Source organism: Anolis sagrei, chromosome 5, assembly GCF_037176765.1.
Source record: "Anolis sagrei isolate rAnoSag1 chromosome 5, rAnoSag1.mat, whole genome shotgun sequence".
In the NCBI taxonomy this organism is placed as follows: domain Eukaryota; kingdom Metazoa; phylum Chordata; class Lepidosauria; order Squamata; family Dactyloidae; genus Anolis; species Anolis sagrei.
This window is the reverse complement of record NC_090025.1, coordinates 77,924,413-77,950,320: the sequence shown is the minus strand read 5'-3', so window position 1 is coordinate 77,950,320 and position 25,908 is coordinate 77,924,413. Positions and strand designations below refer to the sequence as shown.

Below are 25,908 nucleotides of genomic sequence, written 5' to 3'. Positions count from 1 at the left end.
AACCATGAAAATGAACAAAATCTGGCTACCAGTATTAAGAAATTCTAAAATTAAAACAGCAGAGAGAAAAACAGGCAGGGACATCTAATCACCTTTCAAGAAGAGTTTGCTCCAGGCACTGTCAGCCCATTGTATGCTAATCAAGGTGGTCAGTTGAAAAGATTCACACCTAGCCCAACTTACAAAAGCCTTTTGTCTCACCCTGGTCATTCCACAGATAAATAAAACCCCTTTTTCCCAGCTCCAGCAGACCTCTGAGGATGCTTGCCATAGATGCAGGCGAAACGTCAGGAGAAATGCCTCTAGAACATGGCCATATAGCCCGAAAAAAACCCACAAGAACTGAGTGATTCCGGCCATGAAAGCCTTCGACAATACAATAACAACTTTAATTATATCCTGCCTCGTCTCCCAAAACGGACTCGGGATGGCTTACAAAGCAATAATAGTGCAACACAGAACATATCAAATACAACGGAAATTAGCCAAAATCAATAAACAACACCGGGTAATATAAAATAACAACATACAAGGATTAACATAAGACACCTCAATCAAAGTGAAATAACCAAAGAAACGCAACAATAAAATTGTAGTTAAAAATAAACTATACAAACCAAGTTTAGCATCCCAACCATAAAACAGATTAAAATATTAGCATTAAAATGTCAGAGTCTACTTCAATCTGTTTAGGTCATCCACTTTAGATTATACATTAGCCATTGTCAAAGATCTGCTTGAATAGTCATGCCTTCATGGGGAGGGCATTCAAAAGCCAGGGGGTCGTAACCAAGAAAGCTCTCTCCCTCATCCTCACCAACCATGCTTGGGACGGGGGTGGGACAGAGAGAAGGGCCTCCCCAGCAAAATATCAAAACCTGCGCAGGTTCATGGGGGAGGGACACAGTCTGTTGAAAGACATAATATCAGTTAAAGACACGTGATATCGGTTAACACATAGACCAGTTAAAACATATAATGTCCATTGAAAAGAATGTATAAGATCAATACTAGAGGTCCCGTAATTGAATAGTCAATATTAAAATGGTCAATGCATTATTCCTACAGTGTAGATGCCCCCTAAGAAGAGTTTCAGCTCTTACTGGGTTTTAGGCAAGTGTCTTTCTTAGTACAATCTGCAGAACACTGATATTTCATCTTCCATCCAAGCACTAGGTAGACCAAAGTTTGCTTAGTTTCTCCAAAGTAGTAAAGATCAAGTGTGTTTCTGTTAGGATGATGATATTCCCAACCTGTAGGTCTATGAGATGTCTGAAAATAACATGGCTTTAGCAATGTCCAACTTTAGATAGCAGAAACAGAAACAGATGAACTTTAAATATATATCACAGCTATATGAGGCAATATGAAGAGGAAGCTGTCTTGTGGCTCCCATCTCATTGCCTTAAGCTTTTTTTTCCTGCATAAGTACAGAGTCAAATTAACTTTCTCTGCAGAGATAAATGTGTAATATGCAACTACAATGTCTCTTTGCTATATTACCTTGTTGTCAGGAGACATGGTAAATTGCTGCATATAAACCCAGTGGGGAAACAAACTTGCACTAGTAAGTTCTATGTTTATTTATATGTTGAAATACCTTCCATGAGTAATGCAAACATTTAATGAGTTCTGGGGGGGAAAACAAACTAAATAATCAATAATCAAAACTAATGCAGGTCAGCACGAACACCAGGGGGGCTGAATAAGCTGTTCAAATTATAGAAAATAATGATAGGCAGTGACTGGATAATTGTTGTGATTATCTTACTAAAGCTGCTAAGTCCATTTTCACATGGAACCAGAGGCTGCAGTGGAGAGAGGAAGGAAGCAAATTCTGTAATGTTCAATAGCAAGAATTTGGTTGCTGATTACAGTTGGATTATGGCAAGAAAGAAAGTAAAACATTGAGGCAGGTTAGGTGTACTTTTAGAAATTAAGCTCTGTTTCCCTTTTTTGCAGGTTCACCCTGGACTGTGCATCTGTCTTCATCCCTATTCTGAGAACATTTTTCGTCATAAAAGCAGTCTGCCCTGAATTTGAAAATGTGTTTGAGTGAAAGAATTGATCATTGGCTTTTACTGAAGCAAGCTTATCTATGGAGTATGCTATATTGAACCACTGACTGAATCTGTGCTGTGTTCCAAAAGCTTTGCCTACCACCCCACAGTCTGAATGGTGGCGTTTGCAGCTGTCCTGAAAAATGTTTGCACTTGTGAAAAGGGTCTTATTTCTTCATGTCCGGCTTAAGAAATCATACCATGGAGGTATCGCTTCGTATCTTTCCCTCAGAGTGGAAGAACTCCCTCCGTATTGCACTGTGTCTCCCAGACAGTACCACTCTGGCAGTGGCAAGGTAACAGTACTTTGGATACTTATACATATTTGTTGGTTGGAAATGATTTCAGTTTTATTAAACACCTTTCACTTCTATCAGCAATATAACACAACAAAACAACAATTTTGAACTATCACCAACTTGTCTGCTACGAGTCACTGTTTACAACTGTTCATCATATGATGCCTTTCAATCAGCAAAAAACTTGTCTGTTTTTCTGCCTTGATTAGTACAAAATTTTCTTTTTTGGTTCTGAACTTTTCTATCACTCACATTCATTTAGGATGCTATTATCGCTATTTATTCAGTTTTCTAGTGGTTCTACCTCTATGACACATTGCTATCCATTTATAGATTTTCTTTTATTTAGTGAGAATTAATCTCAAGTGAGTGTACTCCAGGTGTATCATTTGCACTAATAACCGCTGAGTCAGTTTACTTTTTTAGTACTAGAATAGTGAACTTGTACCAGGATGTATGTTCAGTTTGTATCCTTCAGCAAACAAACAAAAGAAACTTAAACTGTATTTTAGGCTTTAAGATGAGTATAACTACATGGATAAATATACACATTTGATTGCATGGTTTGTTGACAAATTTAATATTTTCTGACATTGTGTGTTTTAGGACATGGTGGATATGTCAGTATTTCCTGTTGAGAATATTAGAAATTTCAGCATAATAGCTCATGTAGACCATGGCAAAAGTACTCTAGCAGACAGGCTGCTGGAGATAACAGGTGAGGTAATGTTCATGTATGTGTCATGTCCCTTGTAGATAGGCTCTGTTTCATTTGGCTGAGTTTAATTTAACTTATACTATTTCATACTGACTGAGGTGAAGGAACACTAATTTAGAATAGCACAGCCAGAAGAGGGCAACTCGCTGCCCTCCATAATTTTTTGTTATAATTGATGTGAATTGAAGCTATCTCCAAACTTCAGAAATTATTTTGTGTTTTGCACTGTATTTAATATGAATTTATTTTTAAAAACTCTAAAGCTGGATCTACACTGTCCTATATCCCAGGATCCAATCTCAGATTATCTGCTTTGAACTGGATTATATGAGTCTCCACTGCCATATAATCTGGAATAAGTGGATAATGTGGGATCATATCCTGGGGTGTAGGGCAGTGTAGAAGGAGCCTAAGGCCCCATCTACACTTCTATATAAAATCCAGATTATCTCCTTTAAAATGGATTATATAGCAGTGCAGATTAATACAATCCAGTTCAAAGCAGATAATCTGGATTTTATATGGCAATGTAGATGGGGGCCTAAGACTCCCTCCAGTTTCTCCCATCTATTCTTTGCTTTCAACTTTTGTATCAGGAAGAAATAATCCTTCAACTATGTCTCACCAAAACAAAGGCACATCTACACTGACCACTTAAATCGGTGTGCAGTTGAGTTGAATCAGCCCTGCGGTGGCTAAATGGTACATGAGGCTGATCTGGTTTACCTTAATGTGGCCTTGCCCCAGGTTAAGGCAAGTCATGGTAAAGGCCAAATCCAGACTTCCATCGACTTTAGGGCTGTCAAGACAGCTTGAAAGCAGGCCTCTCTTCCCCCCTCCCTCTTTGTCAAAGCTGCCACCAGCCACTACATTCTACCTTCCTAGCTTTTTAGCACTCTGGCTGCTGTCAGCCAAAGTACTGGCACACCAATTTGGGGGGGGGGGGGGCTTTCCCTCCCAGTTCCCTTAGCCATAGTGAGGAAGAGCAGGGTAGGTGGGGCATCAATGCTGATGACAGCCTCAACACAGGCTGGAGCAGAGGGGATCCCTACGGTGACTTCCCAGTGGCTTGGTAGTTGGGACTCTCTCCTGTTTCCTAGGCAGTTGAGAGAGTCCCTCTCTGGATGCTATGTGGGGCCCATTCAGTGTCTGGGATGCTGAATGGGTCCGGCATTAGCAGCCAGTATAGAAGGGTCTAAAATCTCAAGAATGCAGCAGCGACAAAAATCAAACAGTTCTGAACCACCCTGACTCCCCAATTTGGGAGGGGGGCACACAATTTTCACCAGTTCAGATTATCACCAGTCCAGTGTATTCTGTAGGTGGCAACGATCTTCTTGGAAACTTTCAGTTTTGCAGTCTGGAAGCTCTCATTTTCTGGTCTAGTTAAGTTGAAGTGCAGTTTCGTTGCAACTGTTAAATTATCTTCTGTGAAATTATATGTGACTTCCATTTTAAAAAGTAAATTTTAGTTTCATTACCATGAAAATATTGTCATTCTCCTGTTGTGATGTTTGGAAAATACAGCACAGGGAGACAATATGTTTTATGCAGAAATGAGCAAACATGAGATGCCTAATTTGCTTTGATCCCTTAATGTGCACAGTTGCTAGCTTATTTTTCATTGGTGAATTGCCATCCCTTATCACTAGCTTTGGAGACAGATGCAAGATTTGTACAGATTCCAATGTAAGGGACAACAGGCAGCACTCCTTTAGTAACATCCAGCTCATCAAATGGCCTGTCTGCCTCACTGGTTTTGTTTACGGCAGTTCTTTGCAACATGGGGAAACTGCGGAGAGGCTTGTTTTTAAATTGCCTGTTTCAAGTTTGGAATTTGGTAAACATTAAGCTGGCAAGTAACTGAACATAGGTGTTGAAACTGCACACTAGAATGTTTGGGCATGGTAACATTTGCTTTGTTGTGCAAAAAGGTAAAGGTTTTCCCTGATATTAAGTCTAGTTGTGTCCTTCTATGGGGGGGGGGGTAGTGCTCTTCTCCATTGCTAAGTTGAAGAGACGGTGTTGTCCATAGACACCTCCAAGATCATGTGGTCAGTATGACTGGATGGAGCGCTGTTACCTTCCCGCAGAAGCGGTACCTATTAATCTACTCACATTTGCATGTTTTCAAACTGCTAGGTTGGCAGAAGCTGGGCCTAACAGTGGGAGCTCACCCAGCTCCCTGGATTCGCACTTTCAACCTTTCAATCAGCAAGTTTACCAGCTCAGCCATTTAACCCGCTGCACCACCAGGGCTGTACCACTGTATAATTAGTGATATACAGGTAGCCACCCGTTAGCTGGAATTCTGAAATCAGAAATACACCAAATACACATAGCTGGCAGAGATAGTGACAGCTTTGCTTTCTGATAGTTCAGTGTACAAAAACTTTGTTACACATAAACAAAATTATTAAAGATACTGCATATAAAATTACTTTCATGCTGTCTGTAAAAGATATATATGAATCATAAATTTAAATTCGGTCCCATCTCCAATAGATAGATGGATAGATAAGCATTCAAAAGTCCACCGAAATAACAGCAACAACCCCACAAAATACATAGCACTTTAGGATTAGGAGGGATATTCAACCTGCCTTAATCTTTTTACTTGAAACGATTCTAAGAAATTTCAGACAAATTTCCTGGAGTATTTTCTATCACAACTTTCTTATAAGATTGAAATATGATTGCATAAACTAGATTGGCTTACATGATATTATTCTTTGAGCTAGGAAAATTTCTCTAAATTGATGTATATGTGGGTGATTTTCCTCCCCCCCCCCCCCCCCGAAGTTCTGTTCCACGAATGATCTGGAGCAACATGGGAATTGCTACAGGAGAAAGGAGGCATCTATGACAATGCCTTCCTTCTTCTGTTGCAAGAAACTTCAGGCAGAGCAAAGTGCCTTCTGTGAGCCGAGTGACTATTATTTTCTTCCTTGTGGTGCATATTAATTACTGAATGTGTCTGATCCTTTAGGAACAATTGCTAAAACTGACCATAATAAACAGGTGCTGGATAAATTGCAAGTAGAGCGTGAAAGAGGAATCACCGTGAAAGCCCAGACTGCCTCTCTCATTTATAATCACGAAGGAACAAATTACCTCTTAAATCTCATTGATACGCCTGTAAGTTCATTGTCATTGTCTTCAAAGTACTACTAAATCATAGTATGTGTATCTTTATTGTGGAACTGAAGCCTTAATCTTTCGGTTTGTGTTCTTAGATTTATGCAAAGGCAAACGGTTCAGATGTGCTGGCCGTGGGGTGGTTATACCTTTGCACACATGCAAACTAGTTCCCTATTGTGGGGAATTACTTTCAAGGAATGAGGGTGAATTCCCCTGCAAGCCACCAATTGCATGGTTGATGTACTCTGTTACAGTGAAGTGGAACTGGAGAAAGTCTAGTATCTGATTTCTCCCAAAGAGGTATTTTTGTATTAAAAGATGGTGCATATTCCCATCAAAGTTCATTTGAGTACAAAAATGTGGGTTTTGGTTCTGAGCCATTGCAATTTAGGGTGGGAATTTCGTGTAGTCATAGAAATTACTGGGCTTCTAAATTATTCACCTGTGTACTTTTGTTATGAGGTAATTGGGAAGTAAACCTGCAGTGATTAGCTGGACAATTTACTGCTGCTGAAATGTTGTAGCTAATTCGTTAAAATTGATGAGAGGATTTGCAAAACCTATAAGTGCAAGAATATTGGAAAATGATTGAAGGAGAAATCAATAGAATGCTAAATTTACAAATAGTAATAGGTAACAGAAATGCACAAATAGCAGGAGTGAAGAATATACAAAAAGAAAAATTAGTTGACAAATTAATAGCATGTGCACAAACTGTTTTAGTGAGGGGTTGGAAAGATAAAACAAAATGGATATTGACTAATTGGTATAACTATATAGTTAACTAGCTGTGCCCTGCCACGCGTTGCTGTGGCCTATAGTAAAACTTATCAAAGTTGAGGTAGATATCTGGACTATTATGAAAGAGAGGTCCCTACCTATTCCTTCCCCCTTTTCCTCCCCCTTTCTCTCCTTTCTTCCTTCTCTACCTCTTTCTTTCACTACTTGGTTTCATCCTTCTCTCTTTCCTTCATTCCCTCTCCCTTTCTTCCTTTGCCTTTCTTCCCTCCCTGTTTGCTTCCTTCTTTCACTTTTTATTTCCTTTTATTTTACCACCATCATAACAATAACAATAATGCAATACATTGCCTCCGGGACCTGACACCTCTCCCATTCCCCCTAAAAGGGTCTCAGAGGAAGAATAATAGCATCATAATAATAATAATAGAAATAACAACCTTTACCCGCCACGTGTTGCTGTGGCCAATCTTCCCTCTTTCTCTCCTTCTTTCCCTCCTTCCTTCCCTCCCATCTTTCCTTCTCCTCTTCTTTCTCTATCTCTTTCCTTCCTTCCCCCTTTTTCTTTCTTTTCTGCTGTCTCTCTTTTCTTTCCTTCCATCTTTCCTTTTCTTTCCTTTTCTTCTTCCTTCTTTCTCTAACTTTCCTTCCTTCCCCCTTTTTCTTTACCTCCCTTTCTCTTTCTTCCTTCTTTCCTTCCTTCCTGTCTTTCCTAGATTTTGACAGGGCGGGAAGGGGCGGGGTGGGGTTTGGAGGTGGCGTGAAGTAAAAGGAGGTAAGATTGGGGTGGGGGAGTGATGGAGCGTGGGGTTGCGTGTGTGTGTGCAGCGGCGGGGGGAGTGATGGAGCGTGGGGTTGTGTGTGTGCGGCGGCGGGGGGAGTGATGAAGCGTGGGGTTGCGTGTGTGTGTGCGGCGGCGGGGGGAGTGGGGTTGCGTGTGTGCGTGCGGCGGCAGGGGGAGTGATGGAGCGTGGGGTTGCGTGTGTGTGTGCGGCGGCGGGGGGAGTGGGGTTGCATGTGTGCGTGCGGCGGCGGGGGGAGTGATGGAGTGTGGGGTTGTGTGTGTGTGCGGCAGGGGGTGTGTGTGCGGGAAGCGGCGCGACGGGGCTTGGAGTGAGTTGTTTTTCATTTTGAGTAGATATGTTTGTACCTTGTGGGTTGTGTTATGGGCATGGGAATTTAGGTTAAGTTTCGTTGGGGGATTTTTGAGTTTTGTTGTTTTGCCGTTTTGTGAGTGTGCTGTTGTGTTGTTTTTCATTTTGAGTAGATATGTTTGTACCTTGTGGGTTGTGTTATGGGCATGGGAATTTTGGTTAAGTTTCGTTGGGGGATTTTTGAGTTTTGTTGTTTTGCCGTTTTGTGAGTGTGCTGTTGTGTTGTTTTTCATTTTGAGTAGATATGTTTGTACCTTGTGGGTTGTGTTATGGGCATGGGAATTTTGGTTAAGTTTCGTTGGGGGATTTTTGAGTTTTGTTGTTTTGCCGTTTTATGAGTGTGTTGTTGTGTTTTTTTCATTTTGAGTAGATATGTTTGTACCTTGTGGGTTGTGTTATGGGCATGGGAATTTTGGTTAAGTTTCGTTGGGGGATTTTTGAGTTTTGTTGTTTTGCCGTTTTGTGAGTGTGTTGTTGTGTTGTTTTTCATTTTGAGTAGATATGTTTGTACCTTGTGGGTTGTGTTATGTGCATGGGAATTTTGGTTAAGTGTCGTTGGGGGGTTTTTGAGTTTTGTTTCCTCGTTGGATGCCCCTAACAAATTTATATATATACTAGCTGTGCCCTGCCACGCGTTGCTGTGGCCTATAGTAAAACTTATCAAAGTTGAGGTAGATATCTGGACTGTTATGAAAGAGAGGTACCTACCTATTCCTTCCCCCTTTTCCTCCCCCTTTCTCTACTTTCTTCCTTCTCTACCTCTTTCTTTCTTTCCTTCTTTCACTACTTGGTTTCATCCTTCTCTCTTTCCTTCATTCCCTCCCCCTTTCTTCCTTTGCCTTTCTTCCCTCCCTGTTTGCTTCCTTCTTTCTCTTTTTATTTCCTTTTATTTCACCACCATCATAACAATAACAATAATGCAATGCATTGCCTCTGGGACCTGACACCTCTCCCATTCCCCCTCAAAGGGTCTCAGAGGAACAATAGCATCATCATAATAATAATAGAAATAACAACCTTTACCCGCCACGTGTTGCTGTGGCCAATCTTCCCTCTTTCTCTCCTTCTTTCCCTCCCTCCCTCCCTCCCTCCCTCCCTCCCTCCTTCCTTCCTTCCTTCCTTCCTTCCTTCCTTCCTTCCTTCCCATCTTTCCTTCTCCTCTTCTTTCTCTATCTCTTTCCTTCCTTCCCCCTTTTTCTTTCTCTTCTGCTGTCTCTCTTTTCTTTCCTTCCATCTTTCCTTTTCTTTCCTTTTCTTCTTCCTTCTTCCTCTAACTTTCCTTCCTTCCCCCTTTTTCTTTACCTCCCTTTCTCTTTCTTCCTTCTTTCCTTCCTTCCTGTCTTTCCTAGATTTTGACAGGGCGGGAAGGGGCGGGGTGGGGTTTGGAGGTGGCCTGAAGTAAAAGGAGGTAAGATTGGGGCAGGGGAGTGATGGAGCCTGGGGTTGCGTGTGTGTGTGCGGCGGCGGGGGGAGTGATGGAGCGTGGGGTTGCGTGTGTGTGTGCGGCGGCGGGGGGAGTGATGGAACGTGGGGTTGCGTGTGTGTGTGCGGCAGGGTGTGTGTGTGTGCGGGAAGCGGCGCGGCGGGGCTTGGAGTGGGCATGGTTTCCGCAGAGTGAACGTTGGCCGGAAGGCCATGTGCGCGCGCGATGGAACTTGCGGCTGGGCGCCAATGCGCATGCTCAGTTGTTTTGCCGTTTTGTGAGTGTGTTGTGTTGTTTTTCATTTTGAGTAGATATGTTTGTACCTTGTGGGTTGTGTTATGGGCATGGGAATTTTGGTTAAGTTTCGTTGGGTTTTTTTTTAGTTTTGTTCTGTTGCCGTTTTGTGAGTGTGTTGCTGTGTTGTTTTTCATTTTGAGTAGATATGTTTGTACCTTGTGGGTTGTGTTATGGGCACGGGGATTTTAGTTAAGTTTCGTTGGGGGATTTTATAGTTTTGTTGTTTTGCCGTTTTGTGAGTGTGTTGTTGTGTTGTTTTTCATTTTGAGTAGGTATGTTTGTACCTTGTGGGTTGTGTTATGGGCACGGGGATTTTGGTTAAGTTTCGTTGGGGGATTTTTGAGTTTTGTTGTTTTGCCGTTTTGTGAGTGTGTTGTTGTGTTGTTTTTCATTTTGAGTAGATATGTTTGTACCTTGTGGGTTGTGTTATGGGCACGGGGATTTTAGTTAAGTTTCGTTGGGGGATTTTTGAGTTTTGTTGTTTTGCCGTTTTGTGAGTGTGTTGTTGTGTTGTTTTTCATTTTGAGTAGATATGTTTGTACCTTGTGGGTTGTGTTATGGGCATGGGAATTTTGGTTAAGTTTCGTTGGGGGTTTTTTGAGTTTTGTTTCCTCGTTGGATGCCCCTAACAAATTTATATATATAGATAGATATGTTAAATGTGGAAATAACAAATCGCAAATGGAATAAAAATAAAATTGAAAAAGGTTACAATAACTAAGAGGATGTGGGAACTAGTTAGGAATTATTTAGAGAATGTGCTAAGATGTGGAGTAGAAAAATTAAGACTGAGAGTGATATTTCAAATGTAACTTCTGTAGTTTGATGTATAAATTGCATGTACAAGGAGGGAAGGTTGGGAGTGGGGAAAAAAACCAATAAAACAACTATAAAAAACAAACAATGCAAAACCTATAAGTTCTTTAGAAATCTCAATTATCATACATGGACTTGGATAGTCCAGTGCATCTTTTGCCTTCCTGGTGTATTGGGGTGCAGCACCCAAAACCAGCAATCCCAGAATCCCTTTACCATGCTATCTGGTGCTAATAGGAGCTGTAGATCAAAATTTCTGGAGGATCATGCCATGAAGATCTCACTCATTATCTTCCTAGTTCCAGCCAACTTCTTTTCCATCTTTTCCAAGATCAAGACCTGAAGTACATCCCTTATGTAGAATTCCAAAATCCAGAATTCTTCCAAACCCAAAATTCTCCACATGGATGACTGAGATAGTGACATCATTGCTTTCTGATGAGTCAGTGTACACAAATGTTTCATACACAAAATAATTTTAAAATATTGTATAAAATTACCTCCAGGCTATTTGTATAAGCTTATATATCACACATTTTTCTTTTATTGCATAGGGCCATGTCGATTTCAACTATGAAGTGTCACGGTCTTTGTCGGCTTGTCAAGGTGTCTTGCTTGTAGTGGATGCAAATGAGGTAGGGATTTAAAATATTTTCCTTGGTGTGTAAATGAAAAATAATGAAAGGGTATATTTGGTATAATGTTCTTTTCTTTTCCTTTTTTGTGGAAATCTTAAACTTCCAGTTTTGACACATATCCCAGACAATAGGCCAAGGGACATTCTATGTTGTCAGAAGTAGCTTTGTATATTTTAAGGCTTGAAATGATTAGTGAACACAAAGAGGAACATTTCCTGTAGTAATGTGGCTGAAAGCAACTGTGATTTTGCAAATTTCAGATGGGTCCAAGCTAATTCTGTTGCGAACTCTATTACCCCATAGACTCAAATACAGGCAGTCTCTAAGTTACAACCAAGATAGGTTCTATAGGTTTGTTCTTAAATCAAAACAGGCACATTTTTAAAGTGTAACTCCATCCCCATATGTTTTGGATAGCATAGGGAAGGTTTGACAGCCCTATGGTGTTTGTTTTGCTGACTGTGTCCCTGTTCAGAAGATTTCACCTCACTTTCTCTCGCTGTAATAATTGGATTTTGAAAGAATTGGCTTGTTGTGGAAACAAGGATTGGTGATAAAGCTTCAGTGGAGACCCCTTTTCCCTGTGATAAATCTTTCAGAAGAGAATTTCCCTTCCTAGAGGTAGATTTCTCTCACTTCTTGTTGTCTCGCCCCCATTCTTAATTATGAGTCATTTGTAAGTCAGACGTTTGTAACTTGGGGACTCTTTCTTCCAGTGGTTTGAATCTATTTCCGATCCTCAATTCATATATCGTGATATATTGAATTGTTGAATTGTTATGTCTGTGACAACATGTAAAAAGCAGTTTTTCAAATAGTGTCACCAAACTTTGCTCCACTTTGTGGGTGTCAGGGTTCTTAGTAATTTGTAGAAGCAGAGGACTCACATTCTATATTGTTTTGTAGCATGCTAGTCTATTCCTTTAAACAACAATAGCAACATGACAAATGCTGTAGGTTCACATAATAACTCTGGAATTATCTCTGTTACAAGAAACTTTGGTATACCAAATCTTAACCAAAAAATAGTTAGTTTGGATCTGATTTCCACAGAGGTGATAATAGTAATGATTGCATGGAGTGCCGGGGCAGCTCCATTCCTGATGGGCAGTGTGAGCCAGCCAAGGGCAGCTTGCGAGGTGCTTTACGCGTGAGTAGGCCGCGCGGTGCTGCTCCTCCCTTGGCAGGCTCACGTTGCCCATCGCGCCCAATGGGCAGCGTGAGCCAGCCAAGGGAGGCTGTTCCGGCGCTCCATGCAGTCATGCCGGCCACATGACCTTAGAGGTGGCTATGGACAACTCCGGCTCTTCGACTTAGAAATGCAGATGAGCACCACACCCCAGAGTCAGACACGATTGGACTTCATGTCAGAGGAAAACCTTGAACTAGGAAAATTGTGCAAGATCCAGGGTGGGAGAAAGAACTCATGTCTGTTGGAGGTAGGTATGAATGTTTCAATTGGCCACCTTGATTACCATTTCATAGCCTGACAGTTTTTAGGGAGAATCCTTTGTTGAGAGGTGATTAGCTGGCCCTGATTGTTTCTTGTCTGGAGTTCCCCTGTGTTTGAGTGTTGTTCTTTATTTACAGTTATAATTTTAGAGTTATTTAAATACTGGTAGCCAGATTTTGTTCAGACTAGAAATAAGAAGATTTCCCATTCTCTGCTCCTGGAGGACTAGAAAGAACCCCCCTCTAAGGGCCCTTCCACACAGCAAAATAAGATATGTGCAATGTGCATAGGAATTTTTTTATTGATTTTTTTTTAAAAAAAACTATAGTCTGGCCCTCCAACAGTCTGAGGGACAGTGAACTGGCCCCTGGTTTAAAAAGTTTGAGGACCCCTGGTTTAGCCCATTGTGCCACCTCAGGTCCTAGTTGATCCTGCTTTGTTGATTATTGATGATCAATTACATAATACATTCACAAATATTATGTTTTAAATCTTTCTTGGTGTGCTGATTTTCTTTTCTGTGCAAAATGTTTTTGGAAAGAAGAACATGTACAAATTCTCACATATTTAACACTGATGTTTTTCTAGGGTATTCAAGCTCAGACAGTAGCAAATTTTTATCTTGCCTTTGAAGCACAACTCGCAATAATTCCTGTCATAAATAAGGTAATGCCACATGTCCTGGATTAATATCTAATCTTAAGAGCTTACAAATAAAGAATCATGACTTTTTCACAATAACTGTAATGTGCTGGTAATAAGAGGCCAAGTGCAGAAAGGTAGCTTTCTGTCCTGATCGTGTATCATTTCTATATATTTTCTTCAATGACTAGCTATGTTACTACTCAGCTTTATGATATCCTTGATTTATGTTGATGTTTCATCGGGCTCTTCTGATTTCAGTTTTTATACTTAGATTTATGTGTCGTCAATGAGATTTTTTTAAAAGTACAATATAGTAATGTTGGGTGATTTATGAGTAAACGATGATAATAGTAAACAAAACAATTTGCTGTAGCAGGTGTAAATAAATCCACTCTCCTTGGCTGGAAGTCATTAGGAAATTTTTTATTCTTAAGAAATACATAGAAACTTTCCAGGTAGCTCAAACATGATAGTATGCAAACATAATATAGACTTACCATATTGTAAGGAAATATGGCTTTATTCTCTCATTTTGGCCACAAATACAATTTATTTCTGAAAATGCTGTGTGTTACTTAATTTCTGTTATATTGAATGCATTGTCCTAAAAGTCCACGTTATCACAATAATATCATTGCTTTATATTTTTTTAGATTGATCTAAAAAATGCAGATCCTGAGAGGGTTGAAAATCAAATTGAAATGGTCTTCGATATTCCCAAAAGAGATTGTATTAGGGTAAGATGTCTTTATATGTGTCTGTGTGTCTGGTTAATTGAGTTGCCTGCTTATGGGTCTGTGGATAGGTAACAAGGAGTTGCCCTTTATTTCTTTCCACACCTTCCGCATGACTCTATGGCCCTTTCCACACAGCTGAATAAAATCCCACATTTTCTGCTTTGAACTGGAATATATGGCATTGTGGACTCAGTTAACCCAGGGCTCTTCCACACAGCCCCATATCCCAGAATATCAAGGCAGGAAATATGACAACATCTGCTTTGAATCTGGTAATCTGAGTGTACATTCAGATAATGTGGGATTTCCTGCCTTCATATTCTGGGATATAGAGCTGTGTGGTAGGGCCCCCAGTTCAAAGCAGATATTGTGGATTTTCTGTCTTGATATTCTGGGTTTTTATCGTGTCTGAAGCGACTTGAGAACATACTGCAAGTCACTTCTGGTGTGAAAGGGGATGCCTGAATGTGTTAGCTGGGAGGCTTCTCTCATATCCCCGCAAGCTAGAGCTGACAGATGGGAGCTTACCCCATCTTGCAGATTCGAACTGGCAACCATCAGGTCAGCAACCCAACCTTCAGGTCAGCAGTTCTGCCAGCACAAGGGTTTATCCCATTGAACCATTATGGTTCCTATATTCTGGGATATATAGCTGTGTGGAAGGGCTCTGTGTCTGGGGCCACAAAAGTATTCCATGTGGCAACTACTACTTTGAATTAAACTTTATTCTCTATCTAATTATCTCTGACAATCCATTCAGCTAATCAGTTCAGAGAAATCTTGCATTATAGTTTGTTTCAATCACTACGCTGCAGCCACTGTTTTAAATGGAATGTTTTATCTGTTTTCTTGTTACTTCACCTTGGGAATCCATATGGACAGAATAACTACTTTTCATAAATAAATAATCTGGGTTGTCAGAGAGTGCTTGGATGATGTGAATATTTATCTCAATTGTCTCAGTGTTTCCTGTTGATCATAAAAAGGAATGTTTTATGTCAGCTGTTTTTCTACTGAAGGACTGTCCTTTTCTGTTGTGTTACCCATATTTCTGAATAGTTCTGAGAAATTAGTTGTTGAATAGATGTACTGGTTTACTCTTTGTAATGAAGCCATTTTTTTTTCAAATATTGCTAGGCATCCTAAGTGATTTATAACATAAATATGGCACTTGACAGTTTGCTAGTTACAGTGCACTTAGGATTCTATGGAAATAAGTCCGACTTTTAACACTTGTTTTTAGATTTCTGCTAAACTGGGAACAAATGTTGAAAGGATACTTCAGGAAGTGATTGAAAGGATTCCTCCGTAAGTTTTCTTTTCTAGTATCTTTCCTACTATTGAAAGCTCAGGCTTGCAATTTTGCCTAACTTTCTACATTTTAATTGAAAGCCCTTTCATAATAACTGTAACTTAGTAACTTCTTATTTTAGTAGATTGTACTATTAATTATTTTATGATGAGAAAAAACGTAAGCACGAAGACAAACATTTTAATGTTCTCTGTAAAAAAAAAAAGAATATTACATTTTATACAGTATACAGTACCAATACAAGGGGCTGCGGTGGCACAGCGGGTTAAACCACTAAGCTGCAGAACTTGCTGACCGGAAGGTCACTGCTTCGCATGTGCGGGATGGGGTGAGCTTCAACTGTTAACCCCAGCTTCTGCCAACCTAGCAGTTTGCGATTAGATCAATAGGTACTGCTTTGGCGGGAAGGTAATGGTGCTCCATGCAGTCATGCCAGCCACATGACCTTGGAGGTGTCTACGGACAATGCCGGCTCTTTGGCTTAGAAATGGAGATGAGCATCAACTCCCCAGAGTCGGATTTGACCAGACTTAATGTCAAGGGGAAACCCTTATCTTTTACTATACAGTAACAATATAGCTGTTATTGTTTTCTTTCCTATTGGTAATTTGAACATTTTAGAGAATATACATGTGGCATTGAATAGTAACGTTTATATATTTTATAAAGCAAACTTAATATTTTGCTGTGTGTTTTATAATAGTCCCCCGGTTAGCGTTGATGATCCATTGAAGGCTTTGGTGTTTGACTCCACCTTTGATCAGTACAGAGGTGTGATCGCTAACATCGCACTTTATGGTGGTGAAATTCGCAAAGGCCAAAGGATAACATCAGCTCACACAAAAAAGATTTATGAAGTGAATGAAATAGGAATTCTGACGCCCAATGAGCAGCCAACACCTAAGTTGTAAGTATTATGCAGGGGCAGGGAAGCTCTGTGAATATATTATTTGTAGCCTTTAGGGATATGCTGATTCCTTATTCCTGTCTTGGCCTGTTAGTAGCAGCACAAATGCAATAATATTTGGCAGCTGTGTTTTCATTTCATATCCAGCCACACAGACCAAGTATAAAGTAGGGCTTCTTTTTTGTTTTGTTTTGTTGATTTATTTTTATTTTGCTAAAACCTACCAAGTGGATCTAAGTTAGTCTTGGTACTTCTCCATTCTAGGCTTAAAATTGGAAGATTTCAAGAAGTAGTCTTTTTGTTGATTTTAAAAAGTTAAGATTGACATCCTGATGGGCAGTTACAGTGTCATAAACTAGGATTGTGACATAGTATTCTTTTGTATTGTCGAAGGCTTTCATAGCCAAAATCTCTAGGATGTTGTGTTGTTTCCGGGCTGCATGGCCGTGTTCTAGCAGCATTTTCTCCTAACGTTTCACCTGCATCTATGTCTGGCATCTTCAGAGGATCCTCTAAAGATGCCAGTCATAGATGCAGGTGAAAGGTCAGGAGAAAGCACTGCGAGAACATGGCTATACAACCCGGAAACCACACAACACTCTAATAATAATTTTATTTCTTACCCACCTCTCCTTGTGGGTCGAAGTAGGTTACAACATTGCTAAAAACACACAATCACCTAAAAACATTCTACAAAATACACATATTAAAACATATTTCTACAAAATGCATATTAAAATACACAGAGCAAAGGTTAAACAGAAGACACAAATTTAAAATTAATGATTAAAACTGGATGGCTAGGCCTGCTGGAAGAGACAGGTCTTTTGATGGTTTTTAAATTTCAAGTTTTTTTAGTTGTCGAGAGCATTTCTGGCAGGTTGTTCCGCAGTCTTGGGGTGGCCAATAAAAAGGTCCTCTGGGTGATGGTTGCCAGTTGGGATTGTTTATAATCATTGCACTATGCACTTAATTGTAAATGCCCTCAAAATGCACCATACAATCCAGGCAGCTTCATTGAGGGGTGGATTTTTTTGGTACCGATGAGCAGGTTGCTGAAGGATGATATATTAATCCCCTTCCTACTAATAGGTGGCAGAGTGATTAACAGAAACAGGAATCCCTGCATCGTCCTGTTCCATCTTGTCTTTACTGCGTTGCTTACAGGTGTGATAGGGCTGGAGGTGTCATTTTTTGATGCCATTCTCACCAGTGCGACAGAACTTTGTCCTTCCGTGAAGCTGCCTGGATTGTAAGATGTGTTTTTGTCTTTGGATTGGGAGACAGATAATGTGGGCCACTTCTACAGTGCCATATAATCCAGATTATCAAAGCAGATAATCCACATTATCTGTTTTGAACTGGATTATATGAGTCTACACAGCCATATAATCCTGGTCTAAGCAGAGAAACTGGATTTTATAGGACAGTGTAGAAGGTGCCATAGTGACTATGTGTCTGATGCAGGATCTTGAATTAAATAACTGAGGGCAATGTGTGTGAGGGGAAATTAATACAACTTTAATTGTGATTAAATTCAAAAATATCTTATCTGTAAAATGAAAGTGGCTTGAATTATTTATTGCAATATATACTTACAAATGGTGGCAATTTTATTTAGATATGCTGGCCAGGTTGGCTATCTGATTGCTGGGATGAAAGAGATTACAGAAGCCCAAATAGGAGATACGATTTATTTACATAACCAACCAGTGGATCCGTTTCCTGGGTTTAAATCAGCAAAACCGATGGTATTTGCAGGTGAGGTGTATATATTCAAAAGTTGGAGAGCAGTTTAATATGTACTAGTATAGGAAAATTGCCTATGCCTCTTATTGAATACTTGCTACTCAGGCATGGGTGCTACTTGGGCATTAATGCTTCTTGTCTTGTTACCAAAAACATCAATATTTCTCATGTTACTATGATGGCATGGATAGGAATACACCACAGATACAATATGATATATGGCTATTCATTGTTCAGTATAGTTTGTATTCTACATTTGCTGGTTCAACTTTTGTAGATGTGGTTCTTTATGGATTTGATTAATATGTTCTCTGTGAAACTCAAGGTCCTCCAGCACAACTTTTCTTCATGAAGTTGACCACAGAGTTCGGGAATCTAGAGATTCCTAGAGGACTCGCATAGATGTTACTGATTCAGTGAATCTACTCGTGTTGAAAATGTGTTTAACATTGAATTTAGGCTTATATATTCTGTTAAATCAGTGGTTCTCAGCCTGTGGGTCCCCAGGTGTTTCGGCCTACAACTCCCAGAAATCTCAGCCAGTTTACCAGCTGGGAGTTGAAGGCCAAAACATCTGGGGACCCACAGGTTAAGAACCACTGTTACCAGTTTACCTGCTGTTAAGATTTCTGGGAGTTGAAGGCCAAAACATATGGGGACCCACAGTTTGAGAACCACTGTGTTAAATGATTTTAAAATGTTTATTTCTGTTTTATTGTATATTTGGTTTTATTGTTATATATATGGTTGACATATTGTTTTAAAACGTTGTGAGCCACGTTTAGGGGGGAAAGCGGGATATATTATTATTATTATTATTATTATTATTATTATTATTTGTTTAGAACTTTTGTATATAAAATGGGGCTTAAAACCCTAGAATGGAATCAATTCCTTCAGTTGATGGAACTGCTTCTGTAAGTGGAATAGGGATCACTTGCGCTCCTTCCACACTTCCTCAAAATTTGTTTGTGGATTAACAGATTTGGGAGTGGGGTTCCTAACTAAAAGCTGGGTATATTATTGCTAGGGAGCAACTGAAAAAAAATCAGCTGTCTGCAGAGAAGCTTTTAAATGGTTGTAAAGAATGTACTGAATAAAAAGACTAGTGGTCAACCTCCTTTTTCAATCAAAGTTCTGTCTTTGTTGGCAGGAATGTACCCAGTAGATCAGTCAGAATATAACAACCTGAAAAGTGCTGTGGAAAAATTGACACTTAATGACTCTAGTGTTACTGTTCATCGTGATAGTAGCCTTGCCTTGGGAGCTGGGTGGAGGTGAGTTTTGCTTAATTCAAATTAGCACTTCAGACTTTAACTTCCTTTTGTGGGGTAAGGAGAAAGGATTCCTAGTTGTTACATCCTTCAGTATAAGTCAACATGACCGCCTTCTCATGTATTTACAGATTGGGTTTCCTTGGTCTTTTGCATATGGAAGTTTTTAATCAGCGTTTGGAGCAAGAATATAATGCATCTGTGATTTTAACCTCTCCCACAGTTCCCTATAAGGCAGTTCTTTCTTCAGCAAAATTGATAAAGGTAATGAAGATTTTTTAAAAAATATTATTATTATTATTATTATTAGTAATAATAATAATAATAATAATAATAATAAACACTGTATTTATATTCCACCCTTCTACCCAAGGGGACTCAGAGCAGATTACAGTATATAAACAAATACAGGCAAACATTCAATGCCTTGTTACAAAGGCTTCTCCTTTCATTTCCAGCTCTGGAGGCAGTGTTATGAGGTGCTTTCTCCATTTCCAAGCTGAGAAGCCTGTGTCTGTAGTCACCTCCTGGTCATGTGGCCAGGATTACTGCTTGGAGCGTCTTTTTACCTTTTCCTGCCGAAGCAGTACCTATTGATCTACTCACATTTGTATGTTTTTGAACTGCTAGGTTAGCAGGAGCTGTGACTAACAGCAGGAGCTTACCCCGTCAGCAGTTCAGCACAAGGGTTTAACCCATTGCGTCACTGCAGCCCTTCAACATGGACTCATTGGATTAATTATAATTCAAATAGTTAATCATTTGGCAAGAGTCTGTAGGCAATGTTAACATACATTTCTTTATTAAAGTCTTGTGTTTCTTGAGAAACACCATTGCTTAGCAATTCACTTTCGATCAGAATTTGGAGCAAGGAGATTAAGCACAAAATTACAATTTGGTGTTGTTTTCCATTTTTGTAGCAACATGGGACAAAGGAGATCACCATCATAAATCCTGCTGAATTTCCTGATAAATCAACAGTGGTAGAATATTTGGAGCCTACCGTTTTGGGCACTGTTATAACACCTGATGAATATATTGGGAAAATAATATCTTTGTGCCAGGTAGGTTTATTGGATGAGCAAATTAGGCAAGTTTGATGGTGATAAAGTATTCTGGTGATTTCCAGCTTCTTAGGAAACAGATTGTATTTGGTCTTTGGATAAACTCTGCATATTATAGATATCTCTTGGGTGCATTTTAGGGCACACAGTTTGCATGTATATCTTGTGTCTCATTATTACTCAAGCAGGCCAAGTGTATATCCTAAAACCGGGCAAGGTAATATGTCAGGCATGAGCCTATAGGTGTGGTCCTTAGATTACTTCAGCCTAAGCTGTTCTTAAAATCCAACCTCCCTTTGAAAGAGATATGAAACTAGAAAGGATGCCTACTGGTAGTTAAGGGATTACTACTTCCTTAACTACCAAGCAGAGTTTTGAGTTTGGAATTATGTTATCTTTAATCAGTGTTTGGAGCCAACACAGTAAGGTCCACTCATCTGGCAATTTAGGAACAGGCTGAGTGCAAACTACAGGAGTTAGCCAATTCTCAAAGCAGTGGCTGAATTTACCTGGCTTTGCTCTTCCTTTTTAGTGCTTAATTCAGGGAAGTGGTGATTTTTGGAAAAGACCATGTTTCTAACCCTGCCTTAAAAGCATAGAGGAATGTGCATTAACCCTGCCTTAAAAGCATAGAGAAATGTGCATAGAGGAATGTGGGCAAATCTTGGAAATCTGGGGTTGGGGGTGGGTGGAATTTACTGTCCACAGTAGTTTGTACACTAACAACTTCCTATTTAGACTACTGCAGTGTGTCCTGTATAGGGCTATGCTAGAACACAATATGGATGCTGCAGCTAATACAGTATATATGGTAATTATTATTGACAAGAACACCTCACAGAAGCTATGATAGCTTCTTAAGAACCTGCATCTGCATAGTGCATTAACTGGTGCATCTGGTTCCTATTCAAATGTGTAGTGTTGACGATGGTACTGTATTTCTTCAGTTCTAACACAGCCTTTTCCTATATCAACATGTCGATAAATAGGGAGTGTCTTAGAGTCACAGGTGTATCTTATGTAATTTTGTTGTTGTTGATACTGAGTGTTTTACAATCAATGGTGTCTTACAATTGAAGCTTTAAAGCTTTAACTGGATTGGGACCTTGATTTGCATGTTAGATATACCTGCTCAGAGATTTCCTAAAGAGAATCCCCTTTTTGTGTTTCACCAGTGGAAACAATAGCCAATGTGGAGACCCAAGGTAGGGCCCATTCTTCCATAGTGTCATGGTTGTAAACTTCCTTATCCTTCAAGGTCTGGTTGGTACTAATGCTGGCCTCATTTTGGTACTGAAGGAAAACCTAGATTTTTGTCAAAGACTGAGGCCTGGGCAACATGACCTGACTAGGTTTTGAAGTCTTTGAGCATGTATAACTACATTATATAGTCTTAACAATGTGTTTACAAATGCAATCAGCCTATATTAAAATGTAATATCTGGTAGAGGTGTCTTATCAGTGTAAAATTCAGTTGACTGTGTTTCTTGTCAGACTCGAAGGGCTGTTCAGAAGGACCTACTTTACATTGATGACCACAGAGTCATGATGAAGTATCTCTTTCCACTGAATGAAATCGTAGTAGATTTCTATGATGCTCTGAAATCCCTATCTTCTGGATATGCCAGGTAATGCAACTTTTGTATCAATGCTGAACATTTTGTTTGTTGGATTTTCAGAATCATAACTGGGAACCTAGCACTCAATTCTTATTGACTTTAAAGATTTTGAAGCAGTAGTCTCACTGCTGTAAATAGCTGCCTTTGGCCTGAGAAAGGCAGTATACAAATATGGTAAATAATAAGTAAATAGTTGGGGTCTAGATTCTCTTGTAGTGATGAACAGCATAGAAGGCATAATTATATCAAGTCTAATATTTGAGTTTCCCTAAATATCTACAAAGCCACCTAACTTGGCTACAGCCATATTTGTCAAGACCCAGATGCTTGCAAACAATGCCAGACACAAAATAAAGGTTCAAACACAGCTTTATTGAAAGCAAAAGAACCAAAAACGCACTTAACAGCAGTGCAGAAGGTCCAATGAGTAATTTGGCACCAAAAATGATTCAATAGGGCAAACTGAAGTATAATCTGGATTATAGTGTAGACTCTTAATCCAGATTAAACTAAAAATGCAGCAATTCGCTTGAAAATCAAAACAGAGCACAAACACAGTCTTGAAAAACGTATTTTCATAACAAAAAGTAGTTAAGAGTCACTAAGATATTAATAAACAAAGTCCATAAATCCTGAAAGCGAAGTCAAACTGGTCCGTGGTCAATCCAAAATAGAGTGAAGCTGAAACGCTGGAAACGCTGGAGAAACAGAGGTTCAGGATCACACGAGGCTGAAGCCCAGGACCCAAGGATGAGAGTTGGCAGTACAAAGAATACGTCCCATAAGACACTTTGCTTCCTGCAATTAAATGTGCCAACAGAACCCCCTTATATCTCACAAATCATCATCAGAGCTTGATGAGCTCCCCACCCTCTCGTCATCACTATCACCTGCTCCCAAAGCCGCAGCTGAGTGCCCATCCCTCCACCTCTGCCAATTATCATTGGTGTTTAGATCCTGCCAAGAATCTCCTGGCTGCCAGTCCCCAGTGAACTGCTCAAATTCCTCACTAGAGGTGGGCTGGTGGCAGATGTCCCTTATGTTTTGCACACGGGTCCAATCCAACTCATCCCCCTCCATGCTACTCTCAGCCCCAGAACTCTGTTCAAAACCCAAAAAGTCTTCTTCATCGGTTGGTGCACAAAGTATTTCCCAAATACACTTCCTTTGCAATTCCCCCTCTGACTCTGGCTCACGAGCAGTTCTCTTTACTCCTCTACTCCCTTCCCCACTCTCCATGTCGTAATCTGAGAAGCCAGGAAACGTATCGGAATCACTTGGAGCCATGAGGATTTCTCGAATGTGCTGATGCTGCCGCTCTCCCTGACTCCCGAGGAGACCTTTCCCCTCTGCTACTAGGAGTAGCAACTCTGTCAGCACGCTGAACTACAACAATATTACTTCCTTTACAGATATAAAATAAACTCATATAAACATGTTCAAATTACTGGTTTAGGAGAATTCCAGTATATGTACACACAGTAATTGAACATGGCTCTCTTCAATAAAGAATCTGTTAGAGCCTATTAGTACTGATGATATGGGGAAGTTTAGCTACCTGATTCCTGGCAGAGGGTGCTAACATATCTTTGTGTATATCCTGTCTTCTATTGCTATGGCCTCGCAGTCTTAGGTAGTAATTTCCTTCCCTTAGTTTTAAGCTGGAGGAATACTTTAAAAAACAGGTATGACCCCTCCAAAATAAAAAAAAGTCTTGACACACAGGAAATGTAGGAACATTGAAAGCTTGAATTTGTGTCTTTTAATATGTGATTGAAATAATGCTGTTATTATCTTGGGCTATGCCTTAAATGGGAGGATAAGAACATTCTCATTGTGAATATATTCATCAGCATTTGGAAATGGAACAATTTAATGAAGTACAAAAGACCTGTGCTCTTTCAGGAAAATAATATCCTAAATTTATATTGACATTATGCTTTTTTGTAAGCAAGCAGGAAGTCATCTTGAATTGTGTTTTCCCATCCTCTTTCAGTTTTGATTACGAAGACGCAGGATACCAGACTGCAGATCTTGTCAAAATGGACATTCTTTTAAATGGGAATCCTGTAGAAGAACTGGGGACCATTGTACACAAGTGAGTAGATTTAAAAATTAATTCCTATTGCAAGTAAGTAGCTAATAGATTCTGTCAGAAAAACACATGGAAGTGTTAAAAAAAAGAGATTGAACTTCACGAAACACACTTATGATTCCGTAACCCAAAGTTACACATTTGTAACTGGTTCTTGTACACAATCCCTATATATCAGTGGTTCCCATGGACTACCAGTGGTCCGCAAGAACTAACACCGTTACTACACCGTTGCAACGAGAGTGATTTACCTTGCAAAAACCCTCTTATAGTGCCGAGGCTTATTAAATATGGTTTTCTGTGGGCGAGCAGATGGCAGCTACTGGAAGGCATACGTTCTGTATCAGAAACTAAAGCTGATGTGGTCTATCCAGTGCAATTTTCTGAGTCAGCACCCCAAATAACCAAACCGAATCTAAAGTTGTCGTAACCCTTTTGTTACTAATGCTGGAGAGTGGTCCCTGGTAAAAAAAAAAAAAAAAAAGGTTGGGAACCACAGCTATATATCCAGTAGGGTAGAGAATATGTAGGAATCATAAATTTGTCCCAGTCTTGGTTCAGTGGGTAGCAGCTGCTGCAAGCAACAGGGCCCATCTACCCCTCTATATTTATATCCCATCTTTCTCTCAGATCTGGACACAGCATATTGATGTTCCCACCCTTTTCCCACCATTGATTTCTGATATAGTTATGGATTGCAGCAAGCATCCTACTTCTGATTGTTGCATCGGAGATCTGTGTTGGGAGGAGGATGGAATCACCCTGCTGTAATCCTATTGACAGGACTCCGCATGCCTGGTAAGTCAGGAATGGGGCGTGGATTGGGCCAGGGCATGCTAATTACTTATACTTCAGTAAATAACAGAGCTAGAATCTTGGCCATAGATTTATTTTGGGAAAAAAACAGCATATTTTTTGAAAGGGTCAAAACAATTAAAACAGGATCTCACCTATATCCTGATTCATTCTCTATTCTAAGAGCATGAAGAATTGAGCAGATGCGTCTTTATTTTTAGCTAAGTAATTCTTGGGAGGAGGGCAATGACCAATCTCATAACAATAGTGAAGAGTAAAGACATCACACTGGCAACGAAAATCCACATAGTTAAAGCAGTGGTATTCCCTATGGATGCGAGAGCTGGAAGGCTGAGCAAAGGAAGATAGATGCTTTTGAACTGTGGTGTTGGGAGGAAAATTCTGAGAGTGCTTTGGACCGCGAGAAGATCAAACCAATCCATACTCCAGAAAATAATGCCTAACTGCTCATTGGAGGGAAGGATAGTAGAGGCAAAGATGAAGTACTTTGGCTACATAATGAGAAGACCGGAAACCTCAGAGAAGACAATAATGTTGGGGAAAATGGAAGGGAAAAGGAAGAGGGGCCGACCAAGGGCAGGATGGATCGATGGCATCCTTGAAGTGTCCGGCTTGACCTTGAAGGAGCTGGGGGTGGCCACGGCTGACAGGGAGGTTTGGTGTGGGATGGTCCATGAGGTCACAAAGTCGGAAGCGATTGAACAAATAAACAACAACAAACTGAAGATCTGTCAACAGTGTTAAATATGGCTATTATAGCAAATTATCAGGACAAACTATAAAGACTAATAAGATGAAACCCTTCATATAACTATCTGCTGATTTGACACAATTCATCAGACTTTAAAAATTAAAACATAATGAACAATACGTTAAACACTTGGAAGTTCAAATCAGGAATTGATAGAAATGAAATGGTAAACTACAGAAAGTAACCAGGTTTACTGTTGAAA

General features: G+C 39.9%; 1 protein-coding gene across 2 annotated transcripts in view; it reads left to right on the top strand.

The window, feature by feature from the left end:
• GUF1 (GTP binding elongation factor GUF1) overlaps positions 1 to 25,908 on the top strand; it is a 31,506-nt gene that overhangs the window by 2,834 nt on the left and 2,764 nt on the right. Inside the window, exons 2-15 of one of the 2 annotated variants that reach the window (XM_060778466.2) lie at positions 1,963 to 2,356; positions 2,966 to 3,077; positions 6,067 to 6,215; positions 11,201 to 11,281; positions 13,326 to 13,403; positions 14,036 to 14,119; positions 15,363 to 15,427; positions 16,135 to 16,338; positions 17,960 to 18,099; positions 19,241 to 19,364; positions 19,493 to 19,625; positions 20,282 to 20,425; positions 21,920 to 22,053; positions 24,041 to 24,142. In XM_060778466.2, the coding sequence (XP_060634449.2) occupies positions 2,204 to 2,356; positions 2,966 to 3,077; positions 6,067 to 6,215; positions 11,201 to 11,281; positions 13,326 to 13,403; positions 14,036 to 14,119; positions 15,363 to 15,427; positions 16,135 to 16,338; positions 17,960 to 18,099; positions 19,241 to 19,364; positions 19,493 to 19,625; positions 20,282 to 20,425; positions 21,920 to 22,053; positions 24,041 to 24,142 (1,703 nt within the window). In that variant the 5' untranslated portion in view covers positions 1,963 to 2,203. Of the gene's footprint in view, positions 1 to 1,962; positions 2,357 to 2,965; positions 3,078 to 6,066; positions 6,216 to 11,200; positions 11,282 to 13,325; positions 13,404 to 14,035; positions 14,120 to 15,362; positions 15,428 to 16,134; positions 16,339 to 17,959; positions 18,100 to 19,240; positions 19,365 to 19,492; positions 19,626 to 20,281; positions 20,426 to 21,919; positions 22,054 to 24,040; positions 24,143 to 25,908 lie in introns of those variants that run through there. The other variant, XM_060778468.2, reaches the window with a different exon arrangement.